This window comes from Piliocolobus tephrosceles, chromosome 2 (genome assembly GCF_002776525.5).
Source record: "Piliocolobus tephrosceles isolate RC106 chromosome 2, ASM277652v3, whole genome shotgun sequence".
Taxonomy (NCBI): domain Eukaryota; kingdom Metazoa; phylum Chordata; class Mammalia; order Primates; family Cercopithecidae; genus Piliocolobus; species Piliocolobus tephrosceles.
The window spans coordinates 94,483,353-94,499,712 of record NC_045435.1 but is presented as its reverse complement, the minus strand read 5'-3'; the positions used below and the strand labels follow the sequence as shown (position 1 = coordinate 94,499,712).

The window sequence follows — 16,360 nt, the reverse complement described above, 5'->3', positions numbered from 1 at the left end:
TGCCCAGGCTGGAGTGCAGTGGCGCAATCTCGGCTCACTGCAACCTTCGCCTCCCGGGTTCAAGCTATTCTCCTGTCTGAGCCTCCTGAGTAGCTGGGACTACAGGTGCCCACCACCATGCCCGGATAATTTTTGTATTTTTAGTAAGAGATGGGATTTCGCTGTATTGGTCAGGCTGGTCTTGAACTCCTGACCTCAGGTAATCCACCTGCCTCGGCCTCCCAAAGTGCTAGGGTTGTAAGCATGAGCCACCGCGCCTGGCAGAGCCGTGTTTCTTAAACAATTAACTCAAAAAGGTTGAGCTGAGGCAACTTGGGGACTCATGCTTTTGAGTTTTTTTTAATTGGTAAGGCATTGTGCCTAGCATATTGCCCACGTTATTTATTTATTTATTTTTGGAGTTCGCAACAGGGCTGAAAGCTGGTTACTTTGATTCTCATTGGAACATTTGGCCCCAGGCTGCTAGGTGTTTTGATAACCCAAGGTCATTCGAGTGAGTAAATGACAAAGCTAGGATTTGCAAGTCTGTGACTCTAAGCCCCTTGTTTTTCACCTTCACCTACTGCCCCTCTCTAGAAACACTGATGCGTGCAAATTTAGTACTGTTTGTCTTAATTAGTGGTGAGTTTCTGTCCTCTAGCCAAGGTATGGTGTGGTACAGTATGGCCCTGTTTATCAGGCCCCTCAGGTTGGAGCTGTGTGCCCACCTAGGCTGGCCCTGGGTTCCTGAGAGCCCCTTAATAGTGCAGACCGTCAGTCAGCGTGAACTTGCCCACACCTTAGTAAGATCTTCATGTCCCATCTGAACAAGATGCTCTTCTGCACATCTTGTTCTCTTAGACCTCACCTCTTCCAGCCCCTTGTTCACTGATGGGTCATGTAAACCCAGATTGACCAACAAGGCTGCCCAGGTTTCCTCTGCCAGCCAGTAGCTGAGCAAGGCAACAGGCCTGTGCTGCCCATTCTGAGTCCAGTGCTGCCTCTTCCAGTGCCTGCCTCAGGTAAATGCTCCAGCCCCGGGCACCCAGCAACTCATCCAAAGCCAGCCAAGGGAATCTGATCCCAGCTACAGATTCCTGCTACACCAAATCCATTTTCTGAAGTGTAATGTTTTTATGGGGCCAGAACTGAGGGCTCAGAGACACTTCTGTCTAACTGGGGCTCTTGCTTGCTTGCTTGCTTGCTTTCTCTCCCTCTTTCTCTCTCCCTCTCTCTTTCTTTCTCCCCCCCTCTCTCCCCCGCCTCCTTCCCCTCTCCTCTCCTGCTCCTTCCTTCCCGCCCGCCCTCCCTCCCTCCCTCCCTTCCTTCCTTCCTTCCCTCCTTCCTTCCTTCTTCCATGGGGGTCTTGCTCTGTCACCCACACTGGAGTGCAGTGGCGTGATCTTGGCTCAAGCAGCCCTCCCACCTCAGCCTCCCAAAGTGCGGGGATTATAGGTGTGAGCCACTGCGCCTGGTCTCAGGGCTTTTTCTTAGGGCCTTCAGATCTCTATCATCCCACCCTTTTCAGCCAGGGCAAGTTGTCCAGAGTCCTGGGATGGCTCTTGTGCCTCTGCATTTTAATGCTTTTGTGTTAGACCTTGTTCTTACTAAGCTTGAACACAACAAGTTTAATTCCAACTTGGGACCTCATGGTTCAGTGCCTGGCACATAGTAGGTGTTAGACATTCCTGTGTGGTTATCCTTAGGATGCTTGCTGTGGGCAGGGTAGGGTCCTAGGCACTGTGCAGGTCACAAAGCATCCATATTTATGAGCCAGGACAGCCACAGATAACAGATACAATGATAGGATGGTGGTGTTCACAGTGTTTTTAACAGAGCAAGCTGTAGAGCGCCTGTGCCCATAGCTTTGTGTGGCGCCCTCTAGTGTTGTGCATTTTTCAGGTTTTCAGCTTTGAGAGTGCACATCCATTAAGCTGGGAATTCAGATGTACTTTCTGTATTTGAGGGTATGATGGGTGACAGGTGGGGGAACGCTGAGGGCAGCTTCCCAGACCCCGGTTAGCCCTTGCTGTATGCCTCAGCCCTTGCCTGCACCACCAGGCCAGGTGAGAATGCAGGGCCTCTGACCTGGGTCTTGCCCACAGGCCAGCCAGCTGAAGACAGAGACCATCACCTATGAGGAGAAGGAGCAGCAGCTGGTCAACGACTGCGTGAAGGAGCTGAGTATGTCCCCGCACCGCTGTCTTCTTACTTCCTTGCATCTGCTGTCATGACTAGACAGATTTGCATCAGCCTTGCTAAAGTGCAGTCTCCTGCCAGCCTATGGCTCAGCAGCATTTTTCTTAAAACTAGAGGCCTCCCCAACCTCAGGTGGCACCCCCTCTCTATTATTTAGTGCTAAGTTGTCAGCTGTGTATGATCTCAGTTTATCACTGAGGTGGAGATTTAAATTTAATTTTGGCTTTATACTGGAATGTTGGATTTTTTTTAATGCCTAAGTTAGGCCCAGCTACAGAAACCTATGTTGAAAATGTGGAAGAACAGCTTACTACCAGTAATTTGATTTGTGAAAGTTGAAGCCAGGGTTCTCACCTTTGCAAATAAATATTTCTCTCCTCTTCTTCATTTTAAGTTTACAAGTTAAGACAAAAGGTCAAAACACTAAGTATTTTGCATTTCAGCAAAATACTAAGTAATGAAACACACCTCATGTTCAAATCTAGTCAGATGAGTTATGACTTTGAATATGGGTTGAAAACTCCAAGGGAATTGCGCTGTGCAGTCAGTAGTTCCTTTCTAGAACTGGGTGCAGCAGCGGGTTCCTGTTCAGTCACAGGGGGTGCTCATGTGTGGAATGTGAGGATCTAGCCAGATATACTCATGTTTTGTCACTTTCTCTCTGACCCCCAGAGCCTCCCTGATTTGTTCTGGGTAGACAGTCTCGGTTGGTGGGCTTGGGGCCCTACACTGAGCTCAGGAGTGCTATCTAATGGGGTGAGGTTCTTTTTCATAACTAATTGAGCCCTGAAGAAGCTGCTTTGCTTCTCCATGTGGGAAAATGGTCACTATGAGTTCCTTCCTGCACCCTCCCCACTCCATGCTGTCTTTTATTAAGGATGGTTTTTCTTGTGTGCAAACCACAAAGAAACCATTCTCTCTGGGTCTGCATGTGTGGTTTTCTGACTTCCTCTCGTGATTGTTGTTTCTTTGTCAAAGGGGATGCCAATGTCCAGATTGCTAGTATCTCAGAGGAATTGGCCAAGAAGACGGAAGATGCTGCCCGCCAGCAAGAGGAGATCACACACCTACTATCGCAAATCGTTGATTTGCAGAAAAAGGCGAAAGCTGTAAGGCTTCTCTGTTTATCTGGCTGATACGACAGTGGCCTGCTGAGATGGGGAAGGGACATTTACTCCAGAAGACAGTGCCCCTTAGTTTCAATCTTAGTAGTTTGTGTTACCCCTTTGCAGAAGAAGCTTCATGGACTCAGTGGTATAAAACTTATTACCCTGAATTGGTGACGAGTCTTATTTGTGACCTGTTGTCTCCTAAAATTATATTGAATTCATTAAAAAGATGTTGTAAATATGGACTTTTGCAGTTTAACTTATGGATCATCTAGTCTAGTATTTGTTTTTACACAGTGCACCAGCTGTGTGCTGCAGTAGAGCAGTATCCTCTTCAGATTTAAGAAGAGGCAGCAAAATGGACTTTGCTATTAGTGTGGGGTAAACTGCTTCCAGAGAGCTTTGGAAGTGGGGGGTGGGGTGGTGGGCTATAGAGAATGAATGGGGATATAGGAAAGACTTTACCTTCAAAATTATATAAAAAACAGAACTTGAGTATAAGATGAGCATATCCTTGTAGAAAGTGATGATGAGTTCATAATGGATTAGGTTAATAAGAGGGAAAAGTTGGACTTATCTAAGTATCTTACAAAGTGATCTGTCTTTGCCATGCTTTAGTGCGCAGTTGAAAATGAAGAACTCGTCCAGCATCTGGGGGCTGCTAAGGATGCCCAGCGGCAGCTCACGGCCGAGGTGAGCACCTCTAGCACCTCTCCCTCATTCCTTCAGTGCCTCTGATTGCAGCGAAGGTGGATTCGCCTTCCCGGACAGCTTTAGTCACGTCCATTGCAACTACCGTTTTTATTTTGAATTTCATTTCATTTTTATTCTTGGGATAGTAAACTCAGTTGCACCTTGATTCTGTGGCCACTGACACTGTTACTGGTTATGGGCACCTGTGGAGCCGGGCTCTACACCAGCTGAGCCTGGCATGTGCAGGTGCCCAAAAATTGTTCAAAGAAATGAAACAATACAACACAGAGCACTCTGGGAGAGGAATCTCACAGGTGTGGCTTGAAACATGGGTGTGACGATTTTCTTTTTCTTTCTCTCTTCCTTTTTTTGAGATGGGGTCTCATTCTGTCACCCAGGCTGGAGTACAGTGGCATGAGGGTGGCTCACCGCAGCCTCAACCTCTCCAGGCTCAGATGATCATCCTGAGTATCTGCGACTACAGGTGTGGGCTACCACGCCCACCTAAGTTTTGTTTTTGTTTTTTTGGAAAGATGAGGTTTTGCCATGTTGCCCAGGCTAATCTCAACTTCTGTGCCCAAGCGAACCGCCTGCTTTGCCGTCCCAGAGTGCTGAGATTACAGGTGTAAGCCATCATTCCTAGCCTGATTTTTCTTTTGTGTGAAGTTGGTTTTGTTTCATTTGCCCATTGTTGGTATTTTAGAAGATTTCTGAGTCTGTAAGCTTGCCTCAAGTCAAAGAAAAAGCAAGGCTTTGAAAATTCTGTTATTTGGCCACAGACCCACAGGGCAGCTGGTTCCACATGTGCTGGGAACTCCGTTAGATTGCTGTGTCTTTCTGGCCCTCTGATGGGCAGATGTGCATACACCTGGGTGCTCAGGAGATCCTGACCCTCTGTGTCTTTCCTGCCTGCAGCTGCGTGAGCTGGAGGACAAGTACGCAGAGTGCATGGAGATGCTACATGAGGCGCAAGAGGAGCTGAAGAACCTCCGGAACAAAACCATGCCCAATACCACGTCTCGGCGCTACCACTCGCTGGGCCTGTTTCCCATGGTGAGCTGTGCTTTCTTCCCAGCCAGAGGACACCAGGGGTCCTGGTGATAAGAGCACAGTGTCTGACATTCTGGCCACTGGAGTTGGGTGTTTACAGTTCGGTTCTCATTTTACAGTTCAGAAATCAAGGACCCTTGAGTCTGACTGGTGGTTTCTTAACTATGTAGGACAAATTGGTTCTTTATTTTCGTTCCTCTAAATCTGTTGTCTTTTCTACTCCTGCCATTACAAGATAAATTTAGTAGGAACTTTCTTTGGTGGGAACCTCAGGTATTTGGAAGATCTGACTCATACAGGTTGAGCATCTCTAGTCCAAAATGCTTCACAATCCAAAACTTCCTGAGCATTGACATAGTGCTCAAAGAAAATGGTCATTTGGAGCATTTTGGATTTCAGATTTTCAGATTGGTGTGTTCAGCTGGCATGTATTCTGGAAATATCCTGAAATCTGAAGCACTACTGGTCCTAGATATTTTGGATAAGGGATACTCAACGTGTTCCTGATTTTTTTTTTTTTTTTTTTCCTGACCTTATTGGACTGTGCGGCTATTTTGGCTTCACAAATTTCTGGAAGTACATTTCAGAATTTTTAAAATGCCATTACAGTTCTGCTGATTCTTTGTACGCTTATTAATCATTTTCTTGGTGACTTTCAGTATCTGTGATCTGAAAAAAAGAATTCTCTCTGTGCTTAGGCTGGTAATTTTCTCGCGCTCTCTCACTCTCTCTCCTTTGTTTTCTTTCAAAAATGGAGCTAAGGTCTCACTCTGTTATCCAGCCTGGTCTTGAACTCCTGGCCTCAAGTAATCCTCTCACCTCAATCTCCCGAAATGCTAGGGGTACAGGAGTGAGCCACCGCGCCCAGCCACATTATTCATATTATTTTGCTGCAGTCGAATTTTTTAGCCTTGACCTTATTTGCTTCATGTGCTTTGCGGGAACATGATTGAGAAGGGGATTTTCCAGGAGGTTAATCTCCTTGTGGAAGTTGGGCAACACAGGGCTGAACCCCTTGGCTGATCATTGCCCTGTAAGGAAGCGTTATCAGGGATTGAGCTTCCTCGTGTTATCTTCTATCAGACGAAAGCCCCTGGAAGGTGGGGACCCTGTCTTCTTTGTAACATTTCCCCCTTCCTCTTTTAATACTATGTACCTAGCACAGTGCTTGGTATGTTGTAGAATTGTAGACATTTAATAGGCATTATGTTTAGATGGATAGATGGACAGATAGACAGATGGCCTAAAGAGCAAACTCAAGAACTCCTCTATATTCTGGCTCTATTTCCATGGTTTGATGAAATGCTAAATGCTCTCTGAAGAGAGAAGAGCTTTTGAGAGAAACGCCCCCAAGTGAGATAGGAGTGGATGGCTGCGTAAATGCTTGTGAAATTCTGTCCCTTCTGAAATCGCCCTTTTCCTTGGAGCTCTTTCCCTTCAGCTCCCATTGCTGACCCCCAGCGGATACTGTCCCCATCCCCCACTCCTTATTGTCTGGCCCACTTTCCCTAAATCGTGATTTCTTTTCTTCTTTGCTCTCATGCATCAAAGTCAGAAAGTCAGGCTAGAACAGCCACCACTCCCTCTTCCCTGCAAGAAGCTTCATTGAAATCTGAGGGAAACAAAAAGACATATAACATAGTCAGCTTTCTAAGACACAGATGGGTGATCCAGTGATTCCAGGAATCTCAGCAAAAGCAGAAAAGAATATTCAGTCCGCCAAGTTCCCTGATCTAGTGCTAACCACACTTGGCTCGCACGCTGGCCTGTGTAGCTTTGCAGTCTCCTTGCCTGAGTTCCCTCCTTCCTGGCTTCTCATCTTGGTGCAGTAAGCTCCCGGTGCCATCTTGTTTCCTGGGCACCCAGGATCCACTCCACTGCCTTCCCCACTCTCAAGGACAGACCTGTCTTTAAAAACTAAACTATTGCGTGAGAAAAGTCTAATTGAAATTTGCATTTCAGTTTCTTCTGGAGGGATTCTCAGCTTTCATATTTGCTGAGGTAAAGTTTTTGTTTGCCTTTTTCTGTAGCTCTTGGCACAGCCCAGTTTTTGAAGATGGCTAATTTTAAAGTGTATTATGCATTAAAGGTATTTAAAGCAGTCTCTAAAAGACTGCACTATGCAGAACACCCAGATCTGCCTCTTTTGCTCCTAGCCATTCTAATCGCTGAATAAAACAGTGAGTAGCAGTTTTTGCATAACTATGTTCCCAGTTCTCTTGCCTTATGGCAGGAGTTCATCTGGGATCCACAGACCAAATTTGGGGGGCTTGTGAAATTAGTTCCTAATTGTACTAAGTATTTCCTTCCTTTATGAAGGTCATCATGTCACAGTGATATTAGCACTGCTTGTGACTTTGTCATCATTAGAAATCACAGGTATTTTTATGGCACGTGTCTTTTTTTTTTTTTTTGAGATGGAGTCTTGCTCTGTCATCCAGGCTGGAATGCAGTGGCACAATCTCGGCTCACTGCAACCTCCCTCTCCTGAGTTCAAGCCATTCTCCTGCCTCAACCTCCCGAGTAGCTGGGACTACAGGCATGTGCCGCCACACCCGGCTAATTTTTTTTTTTTTTTTGTATTTTTAGTAGAGATGGGGTTTCACCATGTTGGCCAGGCTGGTCTCGAACTCCTGACCTCAGGTGATCCACCCATCTCGGCCTCCTAAAATGCTAGGATTACAGGCGTGAGCCACGGCGCCTGGCCCTATGGCACATTTCAGTTGTTACAGATGCCTCACAACACCACAGATGCTGATCTCCACTTCAAAATGACAGCAGTAACCAGTCCTGAACTCACTTGTCTCTCCTCTCTCTCTTTCTCTCTCTCTCTCACACATACACACACACACACACACACACACACACACACGTTGTTATATTGATATATATCTGTCTTCTTTTATAATCCTCGTAATTTTATTTGCCTAAAAATATTACTCTGAGAAGGGATCCACAGACTTGCCTGGATTGCCAGAGGGGAGAGGGTCATGGCCAAAAACAAATCACAGAGCCTACATGTGACTTTATCTCAGTATGGCTTTGAAATTACAGTCATCCTTCAGTATCTGAGGGGGATTGGTTCCAGGACCCCCTGCAGATACCAAATCCTCCAGTGCCTAAGTCCCTGATATGAAAGAGCTTAGTGTTTGCTTATAACCTATGCATGCCCTTCCACATACAAAAAAATCATCTCTAGATTACTGGTAATACCTCATACAATGTAAACGCTACGTAAGTAGTTGTTATACTGTACTGATTTTTAAATTTGTATTTTTTTTTGTTTTCTTTCCCCAAATTTTCTATCCAAGATTAGTTGAATCTGAGGAAGTGGAGCCCACAGATACAGAGGGCCGACTGTAGTAATTTGACACTTCATTTTTCTTAAGGTGTATGAAGGTCCTTTCCTCTCTATGAATATGTAAATTGTATGGTGAATAGCAGTGTTAAAAAATAAGTTGACTTAAAAGATGTCAGACTCATCTAGGGAAGCCCTTATTAGACATAACGTTTAATGGCAATCTGTGGGTAATAATTACAAAATAAAATGCATATTTGTGAATAAGGATTGAAAAAAGTCTGCTAGCCCTTTATTCATCCAGCTTTGTGCTGACTCCTGTGGAGTCCCCCACTTGGTTCCAGCCTCCAGACTGAAGCATCCCCATAGACCATGAAGCCGCTGAGGTGGATGCCCTGGAGTCCCCAGGTGCTATCTGCTGGGAAGCCACTGGCCACATGTGGCTTTGCAAATTTAAATCAATTCAATTAAAATATAATTGCAAATTCAGGTCCTCAGTCACAAGCCACATTTCATGTGCTCACTAGCCAGCCCTGGCTGGTGGTTTCCACATGTACGTATGTCCCAGCACAAAGGATGTGTCCATCATCACAGGAAGTTCTGTTGTTTAACATGAATTTAGCTTTTCCCTTCAGGTTGTCCTCCATGGATGTCCTCCTCTGGTGCTGAACCGGTGCTTTTCTGCACACACCTGGTCCTGTGGGTATCTACCATGTGTAAGGGATTGTGTGTTAGGCTCCACCTCCTACAGTGCTGAGTGATGAGCGGTACAGGACAGGGGGCATCCATCTGGCAGCCTTTACTGTTGAGTCTCAGCTTGAGGCTTGCATTGGTGAAGTGAGAAGCCATCAGTGACTAGCCTTCCCCTGACCCACAAAGCTGGAGAGAGAGATATGTGAGCTGTTGAGAAAAGTGGCAAGGACTTAACTGTATTTGGTGTCTGCTTCAGAAAAAAAATGCAAGATTCCTAGTGGAAACAGGAATCCTACATTTCCTGGGCAGGTTGTTTAAAGGTGAGTGGGGCCATGGATAGTTGGCGGCGAGAGGAACTTCCCTTGCAGGAGTCCAGGGAGGATGAGAGCAGAAACCTAGAGATGGCAGTGCGCGTGACTCATGTCTTGTATGTAGAGACCCTCTTGCGAGCACAGAACCAGAGTGCCCTTTGGAGGTGGGAAAGGCTTCCTTAAGAGCCGAAGTTGGAGGCCATTGGTCTGTTCTTGGTGTCAAAATCTTAGACACAGAGGGCGTGTGACAGAACCTGTAGATTAGGGGGACAATAACTTTGTGTGGCCTGTGTGGGCTCTGGTGCCGTATCTCACTGTGAGCTCAGAGGTATTTGGAAATTCACCTGTCTCTATCATTTTGAACACATCACCCCTCCCTCATAAGTTCTGCATCCCACCTTGTAGCCATGGTTGCAGCTCCATGGTTTGGCCAACGGAGCATAGGGTTTGCTTTTAGACACCTAATGGCATGTGGGTCAGCAGCTTTACACTCAGTGCCCAATGGCACTGCCACACTCAGAACCTACTTGGGTAACTGCTCAGCCAGGGTCTCTGATAACAGAGAGTGCTGTTCACTTTGTATTGTGGGAAGACTGTGAGCTTCTGATGCCTCGGTTTACTCTCCATGGCCCACCTGGGTGCATACCTCTTTTAGAGACAGAGCATTTGAATTGGCGCTCACTTGACATTTGTCTTTCTGACTTTTCCCAGGACTCCTTGGCAGCAGAGATTGAGGGAACAATGCGCAAGGAGCTGCAGTTGGAAGAGGCCGAGTCTCCAGACATCACGTATGGCCACAGTTTTTACAGTTCTGCGCTTCCCAGAGACCACCTTGTGACCTGTGGTGTTCAAAACCTAGCAATGTTGAGGCTCTGGGTACCAACAGTGATTGACTATTGTCCTTCCCGGTCCAGATTAAGGGAAATAATAGAACACAGCTGACAGCATCCTTCAGCAACTCTTACTAGCTTTTGTTAGTGTTAATTTTTATTGATTTACTTTTTAGCAATGGGGTGTCTCACTTCATTGGCCATGCCAGAGTGCAGTGATGTGATCATAGCTCACTGCAGCCTCGAACTCCTGGGCTCAAGTAATCCTGTTGCCTCAGCCTCTTGAGTAGCTGGGGCTACAGGGGCATGCCACCATTTCCAGCTAATTTAAAAAAATCTTTTGTAGACATGGGGCTTTGCCATGTTGCTTAGGCTGATCTCAAACTCCTGGCTTCAAGTGATCCTCCTGCCTTGGCCTCCCCAGAGCGTTGGGATTACAGGCGTGAGCCACTGGCCTGTGAGCCACTGTGCTCCTCTTCTTCTTAGGTTTTAAAGACAAATTGTGAACTTCCAGAAAGTCCTAGAAAAGGAGATAGATGTTTCCCATCTGTCTTAACACAAGCTTCGTCTTGATATAGCTACACGGTTTTGTCTTTCATTTCAGTGGAAAACATTTAAAAAATTTAAAATCAACATAGTATGAGATTCAGAGGGCTCTTCAAAGATTTTGTGCAAGGCTTCCATCTCCTTCTGAATACACCTAAGGATAGGAGCTTCTACCATCTCTCTTCCTAACTCAACTCTTGTACTTAGCCTGCCCCAAGGTGTTTGTAAGGAACCTGTGAACCAGATTTCATTGCGTTTTCTCTGTACCCAGACTCCATAGACAGAACTTAAATGAGATCCTGGGAGTGACAAGTGTCCAAGAGAGGTTTGGTATATGTGTGACACCCTTTGCACCCCAGAAGGAAGTGGCCATTGTAAAAACATGCCTACCCTTTTCTCTTTAAAAGGGAACAAATGAGCATCAAAGTGTGGTTCTGCTCCTGAAATAACACTTTCCAAAAAATAGACAAATCTAGTATTGATCATCTAATTACAGAAGTGTAAGACTAACTTTAAGTCTTGCTTTTTTTATATGAATATTCATTCTACAAGTGTTCGTTGATCTCTGCTGTGTGCTAAGCAGTGAACACGGCTCTGCTGCAGCATGTATTCTAGTGAATATTATGAAAAAAGAAAACTAGGAGACAAAAGTCAACTTAAGTATTTTTATTTGTAGGTTAAGCTTTAGGGATGTAAAACACAATTTCACTCTTGCTAGCATCTTTAGCACAACCGTGGTTCAAGTTCTGGATTTAGTGGGTGTTGAAGCTCTGAAATTTCGCATTGTGAAGGAGGCAGCCAATACCCTAAGAAACAGGTGGCAGGCACAGGATAGTGGGCTGCCTGGGGACTCGTCACAGGCCAGGTTCCCTTTTGGCTCCTCAGTTGGTCATTTTTGGAGGATTAAACTCCAGGGTCGTGCCCGCATTTGCTCACTCACGGATGCCGTGCATTCTCCCTAGTCACCAGAAGCGTGTCTTTGAGACAGTAAGAAACATCAACCAGGTCGTCAAGCAGAGATCTCTGACCCCTTCTCCTATGAACATTCCTGGCTCCAACCAGTCCTCGGCCATGAACTCCCTCCTGTCCAGCTGTGTCAGCACGCCCCGGTCCAGCTTCTACGGCAGCGACATAGGTAACGTCGTCCTCGACAACAAGACCAACAGCATCATTCTGGAAACAGAGGCAGCCGACCTGGGGTGAGCAAACTGGGAGTTTTCACTTCTCTGTTTTGGGGTGAGGAGCGGTAGTATGGATTGCCTGCAGGCTTAGTAATTGTTAAGAGGGAGGTAGATGAGAGTCGCCTGAAAAATACAGACCTGGCCAGGCGTGGTGGCTCATGCCTGTAATCCTAGGACTTTGGGAGGCTGAGGTAGGAGGATTGCCTGAGCTCAGGAGTTTGAGACCAGCCTGGGCAACACTGCAAAACCCCATTTCTACTAAACGTACAAAAAATTAGCTGGGCGGGGTGGCGCTCGCCTGTAATCTCGGCTACTCAGGAGACTGAGGCAGGAGAATCGCTTGAACCCAGGAGGTGGAGGTTGCAGCAAGCTGATAATTGCACCACTGCACTCCAGCCTGGGTGACAGAGTGAGACGCTGTCTCAAAAAAAAAAAAAAGAAAAAAAAAAAAAAGGCAGACCTTAACAGTTCTCCAAATCTGTTTTACCTACCCACCAAGCCTACGCCTATCCTTGATATGATATTTTAATCAGCTTAAAGATGTATAACAAGATGATACCAGAAAGTCTGCTATCTTGTGAAATGCTTGCGGGGGAGGATTAATGAATATATATTTTTTTGTTTGTTAGTCTTCACGGTAAGGCTACAGAATAGACATTTGTTTTGTGACCCTTTTGTAGTTTGATGTTGGAAAGGCTGAGGACTCAGGATCTCTGTCTTGTGACCAGAATGTGGTCACAAGTTTCAGAGGGTAGGGTGCAGGGGGGGCCAAGGTGCCCAGGACTGGGTTTTCCTCAGGAGTGGTCAGTTCCTCCTTGTCCTGAAGCCCTACAGAACCTACACACACACACAATTGTCCGCTTTGTGCATCGTTTTCCTCTGACTGAATAAAATTGATTCTTCTGGACCAGTTGGATCAGACAGACAGGAAGCTCCTTGGTCAGAGCAGGTTTTGTTCAGGGTCTGGGCTTCTTTCCTTCAAGAGGAGAGAGAAGCATCCCTTAAACCAGTTGCCCTTCTGGTAGCCAGGAACGGCAGCCTGCATGTTTCTTCCTAAAGATTCTTGAGGGAGATGTTTAGAGGGACTGAATTTACCTAGTCTGTGTGCAAAATATTCATCCCACCTTAGTCCTCACCCCACCTCAACCCCATTTTAAAAAAGACCCCTGGCAGGAGTAGTTCTGGACAAGCATTTGTTTCCCCCTTTTGCCTAAATGTCAACTGCTTGCCTTGGTTCCCATGGAGAATCCTGCAGCCCCAGGGAACGTCCTCCCCTGTGCATTGAGCAGTCGGGCCTCTGTGCCATTGGAGACTGGCTAGTGTTCCACCCTCACACTCCTTTCTTCTTCCAGAAATGATGAGCGGAGTAAGAAGCTGGGGACGCCGGGCACCCCAGGCTCCCACGACCTGGAGACAGCCCTGAGGCGGCTGTCCCTGCGCCGGGAGAACTACCTCTCGGAGAGGAGGTTCTTTGAGGAGGAGCAAGAGAGGAAGCTCCAGGAGCTGGCAGAGAAGGGCGAGCTGCGCAGCGGCTCCCTCACACCCACTGAGAGCATCATGTCCCTGGGCACACACTCCCGCTTCTCCGAGTTCACCGGCTTCTCTGGCATGTCCTTCAGCAGCCGCTCCTACCTGCCCGAGAAGCTCCAGATCGTGAAGCCGCTGGAAGGTGATCGCGCGGGGCCTCGGCCTCTCTCTGTCCTCCTGGGGGACTCCCTGTGGTCCCTGATCCACCTGCGGAAGGCGGGTCACCTCTGTCACGCCTACTCCTTTTTCTTCCGAGACAGCCACCCGCGCTGCTGGTTTGAGTTCCTCTGAGGGTGGCGCTCAGCCTAGGCCTCCATCCCTCCCCTCTGGCTGGCAGGTGTGACAGTGCACATGTAGGCCACCAAACTTGCCAAGGAAAGACAAGCATGTGCACTGTGGTCTTCTAGTTATTTCCTTTGCCTTTAGAACCTTAGAAATAAAAACCTTTTGTGGCAGTAGAGGCATTGCTAACAGATTCAAAAATGAATTAGGTTTTGCCTGTGGGTGTGAGGAATGCAGAGAATTAACGCTTTAGCTTCTCTGAAGTTTTGGTGTCAGGGAGAGGTTCCAAGCAAACTCTATTAAATGGGGATTTTTTTTTTCCCTGTAACCACCTGAATGTGATTTGTGGGCTTATGTGTTTTGATTTGAACTTCATATAACAAGGTTGTGGCTTTTGGCAGATGCATTATGTTCTGAGCTCGGCTCCTAGAGTCTACAATTTGGAGCCCAGGGAGGGGGGTGGCTGTGGAGACAGTGAGTTTTGTACCCCCTTAAGCCACCCTTTTCCAGGGGCAGTTCATATTTCAGTATCGGGGCACCTCAGATGATTAAACTATAGAAAAACTTCTTCCCTCCTCCCTCCGTCCCTCTCTCGCTCTTTCCCGCCCTCCTTTTTTTTTTTTTTTAAGCACTTAAAAATGTTTTCCCTCGACATACCACCACCCTGCCAAGAGCCACCAAGTGTTTATATTTTTCATTTTTTACTCCTTTAGTTTTGAAAGCCATGTAAGTTTGAGAAGCTATTTTAAAACTATATTACACTTACGATGCAAAGCCAAATCAAAACTTCTGTAAGGCAGAACCTACCCAACTTTTAAAAATTAGTGTCCCTTCTAAGGAGCCTTCTAAGACGTTTTTCCTAATCACCCCAATGACATTTTAATACCACAGATATATTGTTTATGTACTATATGTATATCCATATACAGTATACATAAACAATACATAAACAGTATATCTTTGGTATTAAAATAAAAACAATCCAATTATGTTCACCTCAAAAGAACCTGTTTTTGCCCCTCGGGAGCAATATTGCCCCCGTGAGAACGCATGCTATAAGGTAAGGCTGTGCTTGTTAAAGACCCAGGACATGACTGGGCTCCATAGTCTCCAAAGGAAGAGGGCGGGCTAGTTTGTTTTTATTATTATTTTAAAATTGTATAATTGGGGTCCTTCTTAGAGTTCCAAAAAGGTATGGCTTTCTCTTTTTTGATTATTTATTTCGTTGTAAGCTTGGTGATTGTTTTCTGATCTACAGTGTGTCTGTTCTTTCAATAAAATCTTTCATTTCTGCAATTTTACTTTCTGCCTTACTTTTCTTTTTTCTCCTTTGTCACTCAAAACTCATTGGAATTTATCATCTCTGTCTTGTCTGCTTTCTATATTTGACTCTGTTTCATTAGATCATTTAAGAATATGTTTTTGAATTTATTTTCAAAGCACACGTTTTAGCCAGTTCATCTTTATTTCTTTTAATTTTGTGACTTGGCAGTATTTTTGTGATCAGTTAATAGGATAATAGGAAATCCTGTTAGATTAGCAAGGTGAATTTCATCTGTAGTGCTCTGCTACCCAGGAGGCTAAATCAATACCATTGAAAAGTTATTTGTCTTATCACAGTGGCCTATAACACAACCTCATGATATAGATCCTTTAGGCTCCATTTTGTAGTTCTCTGACTTCTTAACTGTTTATTTATGTATTTAGTTTTTGAGACAGGGTCTCGCTCTGTCACGTAGGCTGCAGTACAGTGGTATGATCACAGCTCCCTATAAGCTTGAATTCCTGGGCTCAAGAAATCCTCCCGCCTCAGCTTCCCAAGTAGCTAGGACTACAGGAGTGCACCACCACACCTGGCTAATTTATTTATTTGTAGAGACAGGGTCTTACTATGTTGCCCAGGCTGGTCTTGAACCTCTGCCCTCAAGTTACCCTTCCACCTCAGCCTCCCAAAGTGTTAAGATTACAGGCGTGAGTCACCACACCTGGCTCAGACTTCTTAGCTGTTACAACCAATATTTTCTTTTTTCCCTCCCCTCTACAGTTATTTTTTTGTGTTACCATGTTTAATATGATAAGATGGGATGCTGACACAGAAGTCAGCCTGGGCCAGGTTCAGTACAGCTCTGACTGTGACATTAGATAAATCACCCCACTTTTTGAGCCCTGTTTCCTATTTAGTTGTGGTTATGACATAGGCTGATAGCTATCAAACCAGATTCTGGTGAGGAGTAAATGAGAAGCATTTTATATTGTACCTGGCATCTAATAGGTGCTTATTAAAATGTTGGCTTCCCAAGCTTGCTCCAGTCCAGGTCTGTAGGGCTAAGTTACTAGTGTTGAGATCTGGACCAGCACTAGGGTCATGTTCTTAAATTATCTTTTTCTGTTGGCCCACTGAGAAGCTAGTAAGATTCCCATCATCACCATCAGCCCAGGTAAGTGGACCTGGGGGAAGGTCCCGAGAGACTGTTGGCTGAGATCACAGCAGATAGCCAATCAGTAGCCAATCAGTGTCTTCCATCTGGCTCCCTTACCTGTTAATTAATCTTGCCATCTGCTTATTGTGAAAGCCAAAATAGCTAAGTGTTTAAGAGTGCTAGCAATCTCTTGTCTCTTCATCTTACCTTACCAGTTTTAAGCAGATGAATAACAAACAAAG

The 16,360-nt window shown here is 45.8% G+C and overlaps 1 protein-coding gene across 6 annotated transcripts in view; it reads left to right on the top strand.

Annotated features, from left to right (window-relative positions):
• The window catches only part of TRAK1 (trafficking kinesin protein 1), a 137,520-nt gene that overhangs the window by 100,899 nt on the left and 20,261 nt on the right, over positions 1-16,360 (top strand). For all 6 annotated transcript variants that reach the window (XM_023231338.3, XM_023231337.3, XM_023231334.3 and 3 more), the window contains 7 exons: positions 2,085-2,163; positions 3,157-3,287; positions 3,906-3,980; positions 4,896-5,033; positions 10,044-10,120; positions 11,671-11,907; positions 13,242-13,558. In XM_023231338.3, the coding sequence (XP_023087106.1) occupies positions 2,085-2,163; positions 3,157-3,287; positions 3,906-3,980; positions 4,896-5,033; positions 10,044-10,120; positions 11,671-11,907; positions 13,242-13,558 (1,054 nt within the window). The remainder of the gene's footprint in view (positions 1-2,084; positions 2,164-3,156; positions 3,288-3,905; positions 3,981-4,895; positions 5,034-10,043; positions 10,121-11,670; positions 11,908-13,241; positions 13,559-16,360) is intronic.